Source organism: Manis pentadactyla, chromosome 14, assembly GCF_030020395.1.
Source record: "Manis pentadactyla isolate mManPen7 chromosome 14, mManPen7.hap1, whole genome shotgun sequence".
Classification (NCBI taxonomy): domain Eukaryota; kingdom Metazoa; phylum Chordata; class Mammalia; order Pholidota; family Manidae; genus Manis; species Manis pentadactyla.
This window is the reverse complement of record NC_080032.1, coordinates 64,336,235-64,355,242: the sequence shown is the minus strand read 5'-3', so window position 1 is coordinate 64,355,242 and position 19,008 is coordinate 64,336,235. Positions and strand designations below refer to the sequence as shown.

Below are 19,008 nucleotides of genomic sequence, written 5' to 3'. Positions count from 1 at the left end.
TGATCTGGTGTGACGCTAATGAACATATCACATATGACCAGATATGCCAGTGTTTGTTAGCTTCCTGAATACTTACTGCTTTTCACCTTGATCTCACCAATTGTTGAAAAGGTCCTGACAGCCCTACCTTCATCCCAGGTACTAGAACCAGAATCTTATTTTAAGGTTTCACTTACATGCATAGCAACAACCCTGTGAGGTAGGTACTGTTATTCTCATTCTATAGAGAAGGAACTAGCCACAGAGATTAAATTACTTATCCAAGAGCATGACACGTATAATAGAGTGAAGTCTAGATACTATTGCTGTATCTTACCACCTGCTCAGTAGTAAACTCAGTTTCACCTACCCTTCTGCACACATTTGGTCAAATTCTTTGGCTGGAAATTTGTTTCATTAAAAGCCTGTCATGTGACAAATTTTTATCAAAAATGTGTAAGTTACAAGTGAACAATCTGCAAGACGTTTATCTCAACACCGCAATGAGGTTACGTGCACAGAGTTCCGTTTGCCTCCTCTGGTGGCAGCTTTACATCCTGATTGCGCGATTGCTTTCCATCCTGGTGAAAAGCACAGTTTTCACTGTACTGCAGCTGACTAGGGTGATAGCTGGCATCTAACTGTCCCAGTTGTAACAGCTCCACGCTCCAGTCCTTCTAGAATCATGGTTAACATTTAACTCGAATAAGAAGACCAAAAACAGGAGGGTAAGGCCAGAAGTCCCGCCACTTCATTTGTGAGAATGTACTTGACTGTAGAAGGACAATACCTGACAAAAGGTGTGAATCACTACTTTATTGTGCAAATTTTTTGTAAGTACACGTAGAGTTTATAAATATTGGATTCTTACCATGTTACAAAACAATCCTGGGGAGTTGATGTTCGTGTGAGTGAAGAGAAGAAACACGGAGAGTTTAAACCTCACAACATCCCATACGCCTCACCAACTTCCCTAAGAAACTAGCTTCCCTGCGGAAAGCCTGGATTCAGCCGGGACCTGCTCTGGCTACCAGAGTCATATTCTGCAAAAGGTAAAAAAAAAAAAAGAAAACAGTTGCGTGAATAGGGATATTTATACAATACAATCCTAAAGAGACTAGGTTCTTTTCCTCATTACCGCCCCTTCCCGTTTTGGAGGGAAAAAAGTTTGCTACAGAATGCAAAATGGCGCCTCGAAGTGACGTCACGCCGGCCCGGTCGCAGACTGGGGTAAGGGCGGAAGCGGCCTAAAGCCACCTCGAGGTACGGGCAGCCCTGGCTTCTAACGCCGGGCGGATGTGTCGGCGGGTAATCTACTTAAGGGCGGAAGTTCTTTTAAGGGCGGAAAGGCTCTCCCAAGAATAATAGCTTCGGCCCCTGTCGCTGTTCAGTCCCTTCCGGGGTGGATCGGAAATTGCTTTGTTTTGCTTCAAGATGGCTGCGGGGATGTATTTGGAACATTATCTGGACAGTAAGAGCAGGCTGGAGGGGGGGGTCAGGGGTCACAGAGTGGTGGGGGTATCGGGGCGAGAAGATGTACGGCCCTGAAGTCCTGGGGGCTAGGAGGTCACAGTCGTGGAGGGGTTCCGTGGGAGAAAATTTTGGAGGTTGGGAAGAATGAGGGGGCGGGGCAGCAGGGTCGAGGCCTGGCTCTGGTTGTAGACGAGGGAGGGGCTGCGCGGTGGGTCTTTTGGAGGGCTTGTGGGCATCGCCTGGAAGATGATTGCTGTCCCCACCTTCAGGGTCTCCAGCCTCAGGATCCTCACCCCCACCCCATTCGATCAGAATCGGTCGTTTTTATTATTTCACCCACTGCCATTTGGAGCAGCGACAAAGACCTGCTCGCGGCTGCTCTGTTCTGTCCTTTCTCAGAAGCTGCTGCTCATGGGGATGGCGGGTTGTGAGTGTCCATTGTCGGGTGGTGAACCAGATGCCTCTCTTCTTGAGTAGAGATCCAGTCCCCATCAAATGGAAATCTGATGTTAATGTTGATGCCATTTGTGTAACCCACTCCTTCACAGAGCCTGTCACCCTATTCACTTACATCTGTCTTAGTGTTGGAGTCATTCATTCATTCTTTTCATTCATTCATCGAAGTCCTGCTATGGGTTAGACTTAATGGCAGGTACACACAAAAATGAGTAAGACACAGCTCCTGCCCTCATGTGCTCCTAGTCTACTAGGAAACAGATTCTGCTAATAAATAATTATGATGGTGTGACAGGTGACATAATAGGAATACATTAAAAGTGTAGATGATAACACTGGAGAAGAAGGGGCTAATTGCCTGGGTATGTAGGTTTGAATAGATTTTGAAAGTTGAGTGCTTATTTGCCAGCGTGGAGAGAGAAAGGGAACTGCAGGTTGGAGAAAGCAACAGCAAAAATAATGGGTCTGTAGTGAAGTCAGGGCCAAGTGAGGTCTGAGTGTTTGATATATAGGACTCTAAGGCAGATTTGGGAAGTGAGACTGAAAAGAGGCTCGGGCTAGATTTGGTGAGGTCTTTTAAGCCAAGCTCAAAAGCTTGCATTTTAAATAGTGAGGAAGGAACTCCTTTTTAAAATAGAGTGATTTCTATAAAGGAAAATAACATGTATGGTAAGCTGGAGCATGGTAATATTAGAAGGGAGATGGATTAGCAGTAACAGTCCAGGGCATAGATAATGTGATCTCAGGGAGTGGTAGTATATAGGAGTTAAATATGACAGAATGGACTGAATGAGTGGGTTGAGAGACAGGAAGAATCTAAGGGGACTTCCAATTTCCTCCTTGGGAAGTGAGATAGACAATGTATCATCAACAAGATAGGAAAATTCAGGAGTAACTACAATATGTTTAATTTAGACTTATGCATAGGAATGGTTAGTGTATCCATGAGAGTAAGTGAAACCAAGATCATTCAGGGAAATAAAGTGAGAAAATGAGAGGATTAACATGTCACCTCAAGAAAACATTAACATTTAAGGGACAGGCTAAGGAAATATCAATGTTGCAATTGCCAGAAAGAGTATGATGAGATTTGGACTCCAAAGAGGAAGAAAGTTAACTCGGGGTAAAGATGGTGTGAACTGCTGTGGACTTTTTTTAGGATAGGACTAATAATAACAGACCATTTGGCTTGGTAAGTCATTGGTGACTTAAAATAATCTCTGAACTGGTGGTTGGCAGACCTGTATAGGTTAAAGCAGTGGAGACATTTTTAAAAGTTTGAAGTGGAGTCATGGGAAGAGATTTGTCTTATTTGGGAAAGACGTAAGTGTTCATTTATTTATTCAAGTACTTATTGAGGACCCTCTGTGTGCAAGTTAAAGTTTTCAACCCTAGGAAACAGGCAGACAGACATGCCCAGCCCTTCCGGAGGGCTGGAGAGACAGATACCAAATAACCAATTACACAATTAATTAATTGCAGTTGGATAAATGTCAAAAAGGGTAGCGGTAGAATAATTTGTGTAGCATAATCCAGGGTACTTGCTAGAGTGTGGGGAAGTCAGGCTTGAGCTGAACTTTGAAGAATGGACAGGAATTTAGTAGGCCAAGATGTATGGTAGGGGTGGGAAGAAGACCGGACAGTGCATTCCAGGCAGAGAGCAGCATATGGAAAGCCAAGTGGCAGGGAGAGTGCTGGCCAATTGGAGGCACTTAGAGAAGGCCAGTATGACCACAGCAGACAGGGCACAGAGAGGGACTGACATGGGGTAAGGCTGGTGTGGGGGTAAGCAAGGGCCAGTAAGTGCAGAATAGGAATGGTACAACAGGAAGTTACTAGAAGGTAATAAGCAGGAGAGTGACTTGATCAGATTTGCATTTAAAAGAACATTGTAACTACTATATAGAGAGCAGATTTGAAGCATGTGTGATGAATGGTAGAGGGTACCAGTAGGGTATTTGTAAGTTGAGGGCAAGGAACTTGGAGGGAGAGATTGAAGATCAAGGGAAAGGAAGGGCTGATTTGTGAAGTCCCTGAAGGGGAAAGGGTGGGAAAGCTGTGCAGAGATGGGGAGGTTAACTGTGGAGAGACACAGACTCAAGCCTCTTCTGAGAAAGGAAGGGTAAATGCTGTCCCTGATAGGTCCAGTGGTGTGAAGAAGGCTGTAGTTCAAAAGCAGCTATAAGGCCTGTGAAGTCCAGTAAGTTTCTCCTCTACTCCCTAGGTATTGAAAACCTACCCTTTGAACTGCAAAGAAACTTTCAGCTCATGAGGGACCTGGACCAAAGAACAGAGGGTATGTACAGAGTAAGGAGCCCATGGGTACAGGGAGTGTGTGTGGTGGGTTTCCTTCTCTGTTCAGTGTTCCCATGTCTGATCTGATCTGGGGAACTGGACTTCTCTCCCTCATTTTACTCTCTCACAATTCTTAGAAGGAGAGTAACGATGATCCACATTTCTATGTCAGCTTTTCTGTAACAAATGGAGTTTTATGACAGTGCCTCAAGAATTCAGAGATGCTGTGTTCTTTATATATTCTTTAAGAAGAACTAAAAAAAAAAAAACCAAGTCTAGAATCAATTCCGTTCTCCATGTTCAATGTATTTATAGAAGACTAAAATGTCTATTCCACTGGATTGTTACTGTTACCGTCACAAATTACAGTGTGACTTCAGAGTGCAACTCATGGTGGTAGACAGCTGCGCTGCATGAGAAGTTCTTAAGTAAAAAGGAAGGAGAAAAAGAAGGAAAAGCAACAATTAACACCAGGATCTCTACAGGCACTATATTCTTCAACCTTACGGAAGTGCTAGATACCATCTGTGGCCTTTCTTGGAACTTGAATGAGCATGGCTGTGTGGAGGCATTCACTTGGAGCCTGAGGCTACACTACAATGGTCAGATGGTCTCTTCAAGGCCAGAGATGTCTGTTGGAGCTACCCCCACATACCTGCTCAAGGACACATAGGTCTTAATTTCCATCCTTATGTAGCCATGTTCGAAGATGTAACAACCTGGTGTTAGGATACCTAAAGCTCTGATTTAAGTTATTCCGGGTAAGTTTATGCATGAAAAGGTGACCAGCATCTAAAATTCTGAACATAGGCCCCTGAGAACTGCCTGCCAAATGCTGAGAACCAGCTTGCTTTCTTCGTAATACACCCAGTTCTTGAATTCATGCACAGAAAGACCAGTTGGAGATTATCAAACGACAGGCTTTTTCAGCTTTCTCCAAGAGCTGTCAGTGAAATGGGGTGTAACCATAGTGTGCACAACGATCCCTCCTGTTATCAGTCACTATGCCATGTCACAGTCATACTTGTGTCTCTTTCCTTCGACATTTTTTATGAGCCCTACCAGATACTAGGTGGTAGACATCTGCAGTCACAGTGTCTTGGCACATCACCAGTCTTCCAAAATTAAAATGTTCTGAGCAATATCTAAGATGAAAAAACAGAAAAAAGGTGATGGGAAAAATAAGCAAGTTACAAATGATGCGCAAAATAGGGCAGGCGTGAGAAGAACTGTTCCATGAATGAGCTAGGGTCTAATTTGAAAGATGAGTGGTAGACGTGCAGACCTAGAAGCCAGCAGTGGCAGATGAGCCAGCCTGGTGAGCAGCCCTCGCAGCTGTTGTGAGGAGTCTATGAAATGAGAAACCAGGCGGCCTTTGAGACAGAAATTATGGTTCCAGCGGCAGCAAGCACTGCAAAGAAGCATCTTCAGACATGAACAAAAATAGACCTCACGCTAGTGAGGTATGCAAAGGCTCCCTCGTTCTGCGTCAATAATTTGAGTTCCAGCTATGATAGCAATGTTCTCAGCACCTGAAGGCGCCTTTAGGACAAATATTGTCAATATGTTGCATTACTTGAGTACATGACACGGTACCTGTGAACGTTCAGTACATTTTAGTTCGAAGGTTATGGTGGTCAAAGAATAAAGTCCAAGGAGCAAGAGGAAGAAGTGTGTTTCACCTAGCCACTCAGGGGCCATTGTGACCAGGCCTCTGTCTCTGTTGTAGACCTGAAGGCTGAAATTGACAAGTTGGCCACTGAGTATATGAGTAGCGCCCGCAGCCTGAGCTCCGAGGAAAAATTGGCCCTTCTCAAACAGATCCAGGAAGCCTATGGCAAATGCAAGGAATTTGGTGACGACAAGGTGCAGCTTGCCATGCAGACCTATGAGATGGTATGGCCCTGTTCACAGCTCCCCACCTCCTCCCATCTAATCCTAGGGGCCTAGAGCCCTCCGTCAGCTGTGTCGGGATCTGTGTAGGGTCTGGGAGATCCATAGAACTCTGCCTTAGCCAGTCGTCTTTTCCTGGAACCAGCCTTGTACCTCTTCGTTCTCTGTGCCTCCCACCCAGGTGGACAAACACATCCGGCGACTGGACACAGACCTGGCCCGTTTTGAGGCTGATCTGAAGGAGAAGCAGATTGAGTCCAGTGACTACGACAGCTCTTCCAGCAAAGGCAAAAAGAGTGAGGAGGGGGCGGGCGATGAGCGGTGGGCCGGAAGCCGGCTGGCAGCTGAGGGAGGGTCGCTGGGCCGCAAAGAGGGGGAAGAAGGAAGAGTTAACCCGTCTTTCCGTCTCCCTGCCTTCTGGCATTCCCCCTCTTTCCTAGAAGGCCGGACCCAAAAGGAGAAGAAAGCTGCCCGTGCTCGTTCCAAAGGGAAGAACTCTGACGAGGAGGCCCCCAAGGCTGCCCAGAAGAAGTTAAAACTTGTGCGCGCGTGAGTGTTTGAGGGACCATGTCGCCTGAAGGACTCTCGTCTCCTGCCCCCTACCCCCTGCCGCCCCACCACTTTCTCTGTCTTCCGTGCCAGTAGCTCTTCTTATCGTTTTGATAACTGCTGACTGGAGAGGAGAAGCCACAAATTGAGTGCCCCACCAGGATCCCCTGCCACCCCTGAGAGTCTGAGGTGGTAGCTTTTCCTGCCGATGACACTTCCTCTTCCTTTTGGCATGCAGAAGTCCTGAGTACGGGATGCCCTCAGTGACCTTTGGCAGCGTCCACCCCTCTGATGTGTTGGATATGCCTGTGGATCCCAACGAACCCACCTACTGCCTTTGTCACCAGGTCTCCTATGGAGAGATGATTGGCTGTGATAACCCCGATGTGAGAACCCTTGCCTCTGGATGGGGGAGTGTGGGAGACCTGAAGGCAGTGGGTACAAGAGGGGAAAAATGGTTGCTTGGTGGGACTTCAGGGTAGGAGGAAGGTGACTGGAGTTGGTTGGCCTTGTGACCTCCAACATTTCTGCAAAGGGACAGAGTAAGGGAATGCTCGTCAGGAACCTGTAGGGGGGCTTCTTTTCTTTCCTCTGTCCTGCCCTGGTCCCTGACCTCTGTCCCCCATCCTCTTCCTTTTCCAGTGTTCCATCGAGTGGTTCCACTTTGCCTGTGTGGGTCTAACAACCAAGCCCCGGGGGAAATGGTGAGTGAGTGAGGGTGAGGAGCCGGCCTGCCCTCAGCTGCACAGGGGAGGGCAGGCCCCCTCTCACCCACTGTCTCCCCGCTTCTCTGTCACATCTTCTTTTAGGTTCTGCCCACGCTGCTCCCAAGAACGGAAGAAGAAATAGATAAGAGCCTCAGATTCCAACACAATTTCTTCCATACCCCCTGACCTGGGCTGGTGGAGAGAGGAATGCCTGTGCTGGGGCTAGGGGCTGGGAAGAGTGGCTGGTGCCATGTTATCATCCCATTTCCTCCCCTCTCCCCACTCCTGGTGCTGAGGCTGCGTCCACACCCTGGTAGGCAGGGCTGCTGCACGCTAATGGGATGTGCTCCATGCAGCAGCCTCCGCCTTCAGAGGGAAGCAGGCCTGCCCACCGCCCTGTTGCCTCCATGCTGATGTTGGTGCTGTATTTCTGAGAGGTGGTCCTCTTTACTCCCCTTGCTTTGTATTTGAGGACTGGGGCAAGGGCGTGGGAGCACTTGCCCACCTTCTAATTCCTACCCCCTGGGGGGCCGCGGTGTGGTGAACTTTATTTGTTCTTTCCCTGCTTTTTCTGGTGGGGGTCCTGTCATCTGGGCCTTGCCTTAGTCGAAGGAGCACCCTTCCTCTGTGCCACAAGGATTCATCCTGGCCTGTGAATGGGAGAGGGGGCAAAGTGGAATGCAGAGCACTCACATGTAAAGGAGTTTGAGTAGGTGAATAAAAGCTATACATGCTGGCCAGCTGTGGTTATTGCAGAGATGCTATTTTAGGACATGCACTAAGCCTTTTTTTTTTGTATTCTTTGGGTTGGATGAAGCAACAGGATGACATACCAGAAGTAAAACGAGACATGGGACCAGAAGTGGTACCTTTGTACCAGAATCCACAGCTTCTCAACTTGGGAAGGAGAAAGCTGGCTAGAGGGGTGTGACCAGGGGTTTCCAGAACTTTTTAAGTTGTGCATTTTTTTCTCCATACATCTTTCACTTAATTTCCAATAAATGTGTATTTGTATTTTATACATGTACTATTATACTAAATGTTAACTTGGTTTCTTATTTTAAGCATAAAACAAAGACATTTTTTCCCCTACAACCAGTGGATTATCTTGCCCACCCCAAACTTGGAAACCACTTCCATCCATTGAGCTGTCCTCACACCTGAGTGCCTCCTCACCTGAACACTGCTCTTTATTTTTCAAGATAAAGAGCTTTTACTTAATTTTCAATTTATTTAAATTTTGATTTATTTAATTTTCTGGCTCCTTCCATATCAAGAATGCTGGTTTTCAAGGACACAGAAGATGATAAAATATTTCATAATTACTCATTTATCTCACACACAAAGCACTCTCAGAATAGCAATGCTACCACCAACATGATTAATTAAAATATTTTTAAAATATTTTGCAAATTCATTTACCACTCACCACCTCATTACAAAACCTTTTAGTAAATCTACATTGTCAGGGCATGGAATCATTGTATACCATATGCCTTCTTAGTCCTTATGTAGTTTTAATTCTGTAAGTAATTTTGTATTTAATACTCATCTCCAGTCCTTAAGTCATTCTTGGTTGTCTGAAGTTGGTTTTCTAGTAGATCTCCAGGAAGGAAGCTTGGCAACAGTATTCTCTGAGATCTTGCATGTTGATAACAGTTTGTGCCCTTTACACTTAAAGTCTTTTCTTGCTGGGTTCATACTTTCCTTTCGGCAAAAGGTATTACTGTTAAAAAGTATATCACTTTGGAGCCAAGATGGCGGCGTGAGCAGAGAAGTGGAAATCTCCTCCCAAAACCACGTATATTTTAAAAAATACAACAAATACAACTCTTCCTAAAAAGTATATCAATAGGCTAATATTTTTTCCTTCTAAGTGGTGTGTGTTTATTTTAGATGCCCAAAGAATATTTTTTTCCTTCTGAAGTTCAGTCATTTTACTAGAATATAGTATGTTTTGGTACTGGTCATTTTGGCACTGTATTCTCAGCTTTGCTGTATGCTCTTTGAATATGTAGTTTTAAGTTTTTCTTTATTCAGGAAAATCTTGAATAGTTTCTAGTATTTGTGCTGTTCCCTTGCTTTGTTTTTTTTCCCAAAGACTTGTATTACCTTTTTATCTTATTTCCAGAGTTTGTCAGTGACTCTCTAATCCTTTTTATCTATTCTTTTTGATTAAAAAAATTTTTTTCATCTTCTATCTATGGCATTATCTATTGTTTATTCGCTCTTGCGTACTTCTAGTTTAGTCTTTGTGAATAATGATTTTTTTCCTTTCATCCTAATTCCTGAGTTCTGTTCACCTCTGAGTTTTAGTTCTAATTCTGATTTATGTTCTTTCATGTGTCATATCATGTTCATAATGTCTTTTAGCTTATTTGAAATGGTTGTCTTGATCTGTTTCATGGCACATATCTCTGGTATGTTTCATTCTCTGTAGTAATGTTATTCTTACGGTTTTTCTATGATAATCTTACATGGGATTTGACCTTGGTACTCTTCTATCACTCATTTTCTGTGAAATTACTTTCCCTGAACTTAAAGAGTGAGGTGGGGTTCAGAAAAGCTCCTACAGTGTCACAGAGCTCCTCTTCTGGTGTTTTGTCTGGCTTGTTTTCTGAGATAACCTGGTGCCACCTCTTCTATGTTCGTGTCCATCTTCCTTTCCTTCCTCTCTGTTGTTGCCATCCTACTCTCTCTGTTTTTTTAATTGAAGTGCCCGTTGATATACAATCCTGTATTGGTTGCAGGTCCTGCCCCTGCTCCTGTTTCCCCTCTGGCTCACTTCTTACCTGGAGGCTTCCTCTCTAGTCCCTACTGAGGTGGACCCTGATTGGTTTTGTACGTTCCGTCTCTACCTGCCTGTGCTGACATCCAGCCATCCCCACCTACTGGGCAAACTGTTTCCCAAAGCCCAGGTTTCCCATCACCTGTAAAACTGGAGTAGAAAGAGCATCCCCTTTATGGGATAACTTGGGGAATGAAATAAGCCAATACACATAAAGGACCTACTCCATCCAAGGCGCTGCGTCAGCGATCGCTCGCCGTCCTCATCCTCCGGAGCTGGAAGCTGGCGGGGAAGAGCAGCCGCCGTCCGCGGAGCCCCCGGCACCCCCGTCGGTTTCCGAGGCCCCGCCCCCAGCTCTTTGTGACGTCGCGGCCGCCCTTCCCTGCCGTCGGCGAGCCCGCGCCCGCCGGCTCCCTGGCTTGGCTCGTTGGAGGCCGCTGCGGTCCAGGAAACGCGGGCTGACCGGGCGGGGCCATGAGGCCCGCCGCCGGCTTCCTTCTCTCACTCCTGAAGGGTGAGAGGCTCCTGCCGGCTCAGTCTCGTCCTCCGGGTCGGCCCTCTGCCCCCGGGCACCCTTCCCCTGCGGTGTCGGAGCCGCTCGCTCGCGGTGGCCGCGTTGGGTTTGCGCCCAGGCTTCCGCGTCCCTCCCCACCTCCCCCGGGGTCGGTCAGACATGTGCCTCTGCCTCTGCACTCCCCCCTGCGCCTTGATCAGCAGGGGTCGCGGGCCCGACGCCCCAGTTCCTAATTTGCACAGGGTCCCACTTGCCAGTCCATCCAGGGCCCGAGCGGGTTTGGGAGTCCGTCCATGCCTCCGCCTGTTCGCCCCGCAGCGCTGCTCCTGACTGCGGGACGTGCCTCAGCCCAGGATTCAGTTTCGGCCTCCGCTCCGGGCAGCCCCCTCTCTCCCACCGAATATGAGCGCTTCTTCGCGCGGCTGACCCCAGCCTGGAAGGCAGAGACTACCTGCCGTTTCCGCGCAACCCGCGGCTGCCGGAACCCCGTGATCGTCCAGCTGGACCAGTACGAAAACCACGGCTTGGTGCCCGACGGTGAGGGCTCGGCTAGTAGGACAGTCAGCCCTGTGCTCACTTAAGACAGGGGACCGGACATGGCTGGCGCGTCCCCTGAGCCCGCGCGTTCCCCTCCACACCCAAGGAGGCGGCTGCGCCTCCGGGAGGGGATTGCTCAATGTGTGTTCATCCCCACCCCACCCTTTCGCAGGCGCCGTCTGCTCCGACCTCCCTTATGCCCCCAGGTTTGAGTCCTTCTGCCAGTTTACTCAGTACCGTTGCTCCAACCACGTGTACTATGCCAAGGTGAGGCCCAGGACGAAGGGAGAATCTGGTGTCCCAGGGCCAAGGGAGAAGCAGAGGCCGTGAGGGGTTGGCACGAGGCTATCCTGAAGTCCTCTCTACCTGCCAGCTTGCCAATCATTAACCCAGATTGTGCATGAACACAGTCTCACCGTGGGCATTCAAACTATCAGGACAATCCTGTTATTGTAAGAAAAGTAGGGAAGAGGGACGGGAGGAGGCAAGGAGATAAAACCTTCAACTCCTCTAACAGGTCAGTGATTTCATTCAAGTTAAAAGGGAAAGAGCAAAGACAGGGGTATGGTCCAGACAGGAGTTTTATCTTGCAGGGGATCCCTTTTGCAGGTCTGGAGGGTTCCTGCAGGGATCTGTCCCTTCATCCCTGCCCAGGAACAGGGATGACGCACTGAGAGCAGACACGCTGGGAAGGGACTGAGGAATTCGCTGGTGTGGAAGGCCACCCTTGGGGAAGGCATGGCCACATTCCTCCTCTTCTTGCAGAGAGTCCGATGCTCCCAGCCAGTCTCAGTTCTCTCACCTAACGCTCCCAAGGAAATAGACTCTTTCACTTCCATGCCCCCTACCACGATGACTTCCCCCACCTCATCAAACGCCACAGGTGAGACCATCCCAGCACCCGGGAGACTTGCCAGCAGCTGCTTCCGAGTTCTCAGAGCCCCACATTTCAGGCCCTTGTGGTAGGGAGAGGGGCAGAATGTTGAGTGGGGTGGGAGGTGGCGGCAGGCAGCTATTTACAGAGGGAGGGCCTGCTTTTTATGAATGCAGGTTAGGGCTTTCCTGTCCCAGAATATCTTCAGACATCAATCACAGTCGTGTCCTGATTCCAATTTTCCTAGCTCCCAAAACAGTCCTGCATTTGGAAGAGTTCTGGGACATGTATAAGCTAGTATCTTCACTGTAGAAAGGATTAGTTGCCTAGCTATTCAGAATGTTAGGTGTTTCCTAAGGGAGAGGAACAATAGGTGGCATTTGAGGTGAAGGTTAGGGAGGAGCCTTTGTGAGGGGGGCCGAAAGGTGACACAAACTGCCAAAACTGCCGTGGCAATACTCTTCTCTTTTGATATTCGTACCCTTTTGTGTTTTTACACTTGACTGTGTGTGGTTTGGGCTCCTTTTCTCTGCGTTTGTATTTATGCGTGTGTCCCTCTGAAATCAGTGACGCATGGGACCCAGAAGCCTGGCCTTCCCTTCACGTTCTCTTTCTTGGTCCCTCCCAAACCCAGTTGCAGCCACAGAGCAACAGGCCTTCCAGCCTTGGTCCGAGCGGCTCAACAGCAGCGTGGAAGAGCTGCCCCAGTCCTCCTTGTCCCTGGAGGGCCAGGAGCAAGTGTCAGGTCACAAGCAGGAGCAAGGGCAAGAACATAAGCAGGAGGAGGGGAAGGAGCAAAAGCAGGAGGAGAAAGGAAAGAAGGAGGAAGGACAGGGGACAGAGGAGCGACTGGAGACTCGGTCTGGGCTACAGTCAAATTTAGAGCCCAAGTTCCAGCCTGAATTTGTATCTTCCAACCCTTTGCCATTCACTCCACGGGTGCGGGAAGTGAAGTCCCCTCCTATGATGATGGAGAACATCCAGGAGCTCATTCATTCAGCCCAGAAAATGGATCCACTGAATGGTGTATACAATGACGACTCCATCTGGAGAAATGGGAGCCCTGGCAGGTACAGGAAGTTCTGGCTCCCCCACCAGCCCTGCCCTCCCCGCTGCCTTCTTTGGGAGTGAGAAGCCTCCAGACTCACTTAGACCTGCTTGGGCTTTAGGCGCACCTACCGACGCCTGCCTCACCTCATCACTGGCTCAAGCGCTGCCCCAGACGCTCCTTCCTTAAGGGACGTAGTGGAGTGAGCCCTGGAGCTGCCAGGCTTGAGTTGTGATCCTGTCTCTGGTCCTGATTCGCTCTGCTAATCTCAGTTACTTCCCCTTTCTGGACTTTATTTCCTCATTTGTAGAAGGAGGCAGTTGGTCTGGAGCCTCTACAGTCCCGTCCGGCATGCTGAATGTGTGTGACCAGGCCAAGCTGCTGAGGGCAGGGGGCGGGAGCAGACGTGGCTCTCTGCCGCAGCCCTCTGGGCCATCCTCAGCAGCCAGTGCTGTCTCCTTGCAGCCTCCTGCAGCTGCCCCACGTGGAAGCCTTGTTGGTGCTGTGCTATTCGATTATAGAGAACACTTGCATTGTGACCCCCACGGCCAAGGCCTGGCAGTACATGGAGGAGGAGATCCTCGGTTTCGGGAAGCCGGTACGCCCACCGTGCTGCTTAGTGGGTACACCCTCACAGGGCTTGGCACTAAACCACCCCCCTCGGGGTGAGGGGTATACCCCGGGGGATAGCCATGAAATCATGAGGCATTGTTGGAGAGAACCCATTCTTCGGAAGAACATCTCCAGCTCATCTTAAAGGAGGAAGCTCAAGACCTAGTGTGGAATCCAGTCTAGTCGGGGATTCGTTCTTCAGCTCTCTGAATTGTTAGGCTCGAGTCATCTCCTGATCTAGTTGACCATCTTTGGTACTTGGCTTTGCCCTACATGTAGCTCTCGTTTCCAGAGGGGGCATAGCACCCATTCCAGGGATCTGTAGAGAGATTCCAGTCTCAATGTGTCCTCAGCATGCAGCAAATCCTATTCCCAGGAAAGTAGCCTTCAGTCTTTCAAATAATACAAGTTCGCAAGTGTTTGTTGAGAGGTGGTAAGCCATCCATTCATCCATTTGTTCAACAAATACTGATTTTTTTTTTTACTACAGAGTACTAACTCTGCTAGATATTTGAGATATTAGCAATGCACTAAATCCAATCCTTTGTCCTTTCCTGGGAAAGACAGACTTGGAAATAGGAGAATAATTTGAGGGGTAAATGCTGTGATGGGTAAGGACAAAGGGCAGGGAGAGCAGGTGGGAAGCTCAGAGAATGTTTACTAGAGAAACTGATGCCTAAATTGAGGCCTGTAGGTAAACCCGGCTAAGCAGGCAAAAGAAGGGGCTTGGTGGAAGGTTCCTGCTAGAGGGACTAGTGTGTGCAAAGACTTTGAGGCAAGAAAGAGAAGAGACTTTGCAGGGAACCAGGGATGGTGCACTGCTCCTGCCCTTCGGGGGCTGAGAGCCATAAGGGATTCAGCGCATAGCAAAAGGAGTGTGGTAGTTATTGGGGAGAGGTTTTTTGTTTTTGTTTTGTTTTAAGCATAGGAAGTCCAAGAGCCCTGGAGCGCTTGCTGGATTTTAGGGCTTGATAAGGAGCCCATTTGACCTGCAGTAGAGCAGCAAGAGTTCGAGCCAAAGAGATAGTAAGGGTCCTGATGTGACCAATCTGGAAGGGCAGTCTGAGGCATTTAAATTTAATTTGGTAGGAGAAGGGGATTCAATGACAATTTTGGTCAGGGACATGATGACACCTCCCCAATGTGCTGTTGTGGGAGGACACACAGCAGTGTAAACGATTTCGTGTACTGTGGTGTGCTGACCCCTGCTGAAGGAGGATGCCGCTCAGAGACCCTCCTGAGAATCTGAGGAAGAGCCTTGCAGGTGTCCAGCTAGAAGGCAGCAACTCCTCTTGGAAGAAAATCTTTCAAGAGCTCGGAGGTTTTGAATGTAGGTGCTTGGGCAGAGAGTGAGTTTGGGAGTTAGCTGGGACATAGCTCTGCCATTTGTTAGATGTGGTTTTGAGCGAGTTGCTCAGCCTCGCTGAGTCCCAGTTTCCTCATCAGTCAAATGGAGATATTACTAGTACTTGTGCTAGAACAGGGTTGTGGTAAAGACCCAATGAGATGATAGCATCTGTAGTGCTGGTGCCTAGCACTGTGTCAACTCTTTGTAAATATTGGTGTTGTCATTAGCATGCAAGAGAAAGCAGGGTTATGAGCCCTTTTCAGACAGCCTAAGTTAGGGGTGATTGTGGTTGTCACCCAATGGTAGACGTCTGTCAGCTATTTGGCAGTGAGGATTTGGAGCACAGGAAAGAGATCAGAACAGATAAAGCTTCGGGTATCACCTGCAGGGAGATGAAGATTACCTGTGAGTAGATCAATCATCATCTAGGAAGGGTGAAGAGACAGAGAGCTGAGGCGAGGTCCCTGAGGAGCCCTTGGGGAGGGGTGCAGGGAGAAAAACCAGAGAAGCCTTGTGAAGGACCTTAGTGAAAAGATGGTCTGCGGGGATGGCCCTGCCTGGCCAGGGCGGGAGGGCCTCAGCCTCCGTCTCTCAACCATACTCCGGCCCCAGGTCTGTGACAGCCTTGGGCGGCGACACACAGCCCCCTGTGCCCTCTGTGACTTCTGCTCCCTGAAGCTGGAGCAGTGCCATTCGGAGGCCAACCTGCAGCGGCAGCACTGTGACAGCTCCCACAAAACACCCTTCATCAGCCCCTTGCTCTCATCCCAGAGAATGTCCATCGGCAACCAGGTACCCCAACGGTGGCCTGCAGTAGGGGGCCTCGCAATCCACCGGGACAGGCAGGGAGGCCTGCAGGAGGGCGGAGGCCTGCAGGAGGGCAGCGGCCTGCGCCTGACTCCTGTCCCCTGTGCCACAGATAGGGAACCCACAAGCAGGCCGTTTTTATGGTTTGGATTTGTATGGCGGGCTCCGCATGGACTTTTGGTGTGCCCGGTTAGCCATGAACGGCTGTGAAGATAGTCGAGTGGCTGGCTGGCTCCAGACGGAGTTCCTTAGCTTCCAGGATGGGGATTTCCCCGCCAAGGTCAGAGCCTGCCCCCAAGCTCAGCGCTGCCCCACTTCCTCCCAGTTACTGCTCTAGGGGGCCCAGGGTGAGGAAGAGGGCCTGGGAGCCAGTCCTTACCTAGCTTCCTGCCTCTCTCCAATAGACACCCCCACTCCAAATAGAGCAGGATTGTGTTTGGCACGGGAGTGGGAATCGGGAGGGGTGCCAGAGTGCAAGACTGGGAGGCGGGAGGCAGAGAGGTTCTGGTCCCAGCTCTGCAGGTTCCCTGAGGGCCTTTGGTCAAGTCACTTCCCACTCTGGGCCAAAGGTATACTCAACAACTCATGACTACGGTGATGCCCGAGGGACCATTGACCTGGTGATCAGTCCTGTCCTGCCTCAGTGGGGCAGGCTCCTCTGCGGAAGCTGCCAGGCTTTCCCTGATCAGTGGAACCACTTTTGGTCCCCTTTCCCCAAATTTACCTCCTCTGTGTCCCTCCCTTCTGAGGTTTAGAAGGAAAAATCAAGGCAAGGAAGAATAGAGGTCGCTTAAGAAAGGGCTGGGGGCTGAGTTGAGGGGTCCCAGGCCAGCTCTTGTCCTCAGACCCCTAGATCTGGAAGGGGATCTCAGAAATCATTTTCGCCACTCCCCTAGACTTATAGGTGGGGAGGCGGGGCCAAGGGGGGCAGTGGTTCACCCGAGGTCACTGGAGGTTCGTCTGCTCTCTCCCTTACTCAGCCGTCTCTAGAAGGCTCCCGGAGCTTGGACCGGGAGTTGGGCCCTCCTGCTCCCCATTCCCAGCTGCTTTCCCAGCAAGCTGGCCAGCAGGGCAGCTGCTTCCCTTCCCCAGCTCATGGCTTCTTCCAGCAACTGGCCAGTGACCAGGGGTGGGATGGGAAAGGCAGAGGGGACAATGGCCTTTTCCTCAGAGGGGGGACCCAGTGTGCAAGATCTGGTTCTTGAGGGCCACACCCCTCCCCAGCTCAGCCACAGCAGGCACTGCCTGGGAACTGGTGTCTTGGAAGGCTTCTGATATCTTCCACCTCCCCATCCCTGGCTCCTGGCTTAGATTTGTGACACAGACTTTGTGCAGTACCCAAACTACTGTTCCTTCAAAAGCCAACAGTGTCTGATGAGAAATCGGGACCGGAAGGTAAGCCCCCCACCCTGCCCACTCATCCCAGCAGCCCCTCAGTGGGTCAGCACATGTGGGGCTATTCTGAGGGCCCCCCCTTGAGCAGCAGAGATATGCAGAGCAGTTGTGACTCGAATCTCTGGGTAGAGGCCTCCACCAGACCTCTGTCCTCCACTCCTCCTGTCTTGGAGAAAGCAAGGCCTCCCATGCAGAGGGGCCTTGGAGGGATGCTGCCAGCACTGGGGGAAGAGCCACAGATGGGCTGGGAACTGGATGTTGGGGTCTGAGTCCTGCCTCCTCTTACAGGCAGCCTGGAATAAGTCACTTCCTCCTCCAGCCTCATCCTCCTCATTTCCAAAAGTAGGGGGTTGGGTGACTTGGTGCCTCTTGTAGCTTGAAAAACCCACATGTCCTTCCCTCTGCGGCCCTGTGCCCGTGCCTGCCCTCCTCTGGTACTCATGGGATGCCTGACGCTTCCCCCACTCCACACCTCTGGCTCCTGGCTCAGTGACACAGCCATGTACCCAACCCCTGTGTAGGTGTCCCGCATGAGATGTCTACAGAACGAGACGTACAGTGTCCTCACCCATGCCAAGAGTGCGAACGTGGTGCTTCAGTGGAGCCAGGAGTTTAGCACCTTGACTCTAGGTCAAGCTTGATGAGCCGGGGTCTGTCCTGTCCCCACCCCAGCCCGACCTTTCCACATTCTCCATTGCTTTTAGACACCATCTCTCAATTTGGTTCCTGGCTGCCCCTAGTGGGTTTCTTACCAGGCCCCTACTCGGGTTTCCCCCTGGCTGGGCAGCAGTCCCAGAGAAGTCCATGGTGGGAACTCTGTCCTCCTGAAAGGGATGTCTTTGCATAAAGTGTTTATTTTCAACCTGTGTGGCCTACTTTGGTTATCCCATCCCCAGCACCGCCATCCTGCCCCTTGGGAAGCAACCCTCCAACCCTTGGGATCTATGGATCCCCTTGCAGGTGAGAGAATGAGAATGGTACGTGGGGAAGCAGCCAGCTGCTGGGAGAATGTCTGTGAAATCAGTTGGGTTGAAGAAGGCCATGGCCAGGGGCCTAGGCATCATGTGGGCCATGACAGGGGTGTGTGTCCTTATTCTGAAGCCCTGGGCCTGGCAATCTGAGGGTAGGATTGTCCCTCTGGAAGACAAAGGCCAGAGGCTGGCTGAGATGGTATGAGGGAGGCAGGGCAGAATTGCACCTGATCAGGAGGGAGGAAGCAGCTGGGGCTGGAGCTTAGGACGCCCTTGACTTGCCGTCCAGTAATGGGCCAGACGATTGGACGGTTGGGATGGCTGCACCTTGACAACATGCACTGAGGTATGGCTCCAGCAATGGCCTTAAATGACTTGGAATCTCCCAGAATGTGTTCTGGGGACACACATGTTTGGGAGACTGTATAGTCTCACCCTCTTCTATAGGTTCACAGTGATTATCAACATTTTTAAAAGTTGTTTGTTATGGAAAAGGTCAAACATGCACAAAAATACACTAGTTCAACCCTGTAACCTCCACCCCACTTCAGTCAACACAGGCCAATCTCATGGCATGGTAAAGGTTCTGAGAAGTCCTGTAACACAGAAACCTGTTTAACCGAGTATTTTCCAAACTCACTTGACCACAATAACCTTTCTCACCTATCACTCTAAACACTCAAAAACATTACCTTGTTTTTGTGCATTGAGCATGGGCGACATGCGCAGCCCTACTGATTCAGAGGACAAGGGGCTCCGCTC

At 49.9% G+C, this 19,008-nt stretch overlaps 2 protein-coding genes across 8 annotated transcripts; both read left to right on the top strand.

Moving 5' to 3' along the window:
- Positions 1-1,309: 1,309 nt before the first annotated feature.
- ING4 (inhibitor of growth family member 4) lies at positions 1,310-8,088 on the top strand. Of its 4 annotated transcripts, none has more exons than XM_036910061.2 (8): positions 1,310-1,450; positions 4,133-4,204; positions 5,933-6,099; positions 6,278-6,383; positions 6,540-6,645; positions 6,884-7,031; positions 7,288-7,349; positions 7,455-8,088. In XM_036910061.2, exons 1-8 carry the CDS (start codon positions 1,414-1,416, stop codon positions 7,492-7,494), a joined length of 738 nt encoding a protein of 245 aa, XP_036765956.1. In that variant the 5' UTR covers positions 1,310-1,413; the 3' UTR covers positions 7,495-8,088. The 4 variants fall into 4 exon arrangements, with proteins under 4 accessions (XP_036765956.1, XP_036765955.1, XP_036765953.1 ...); XM_036910060.2 differs by having other exon boundaries at positions 6,537-6,645; XM_036910058.2 differs by having other exon boundaries at positions 6,278-6,392; positions 6,537-6,645.
- A 1,450-nt stretch (positions 8,089-9,538) lies between these two features.
- Positions 9,539-18,137, top strand: ACRBP (acrosin binding protein). Of its 4 annotated transcripts, none has more exons than XM_036910047.2 (10): positions 9,539-10,654; positions 10,973-11,191; positions 11,364-11,458; positions 11,957-12,074; positions 12,706-13,135; positions 13,579-13,711; positions 15,686-15,865; positions 15,993-16,160; positions 17,192-17,275; positions 17,564-17,789. In XM_036910047.2, exons 1-10 carry the CDS (start codon positions 10,615-10,617, stop codon positions 17,648-17,650), a joined length of 1,554 nt encoding a protein of 517 aa, XP_036765942.2. In that variant the 5' UTR covers positions 9,539-10,614; the 3' UTR covers positions 17,651-17,789. The 4 variants fall into 4 exon arrangements, with proteins under 4 accessions (XP_036765942.2, XP_036765940.2, XP_036765941.2 ...); XM_036910045.2 differs by lacking the exon at positions 17,564-17,789 and adding an exon at positions 17,797-18,137 and having other exon boundaries at positions 9,546-10,654; XM_036910046.2 differs by lacking the exon at positions 17,564-17,789 and adding an exon at positions 17,797-18,137 and having other exon boundaries at positions 9,546-10,654; positions 10,912-11,191.
- Positions 18,138-19,008: the final 871 nt, after the last annotated feature.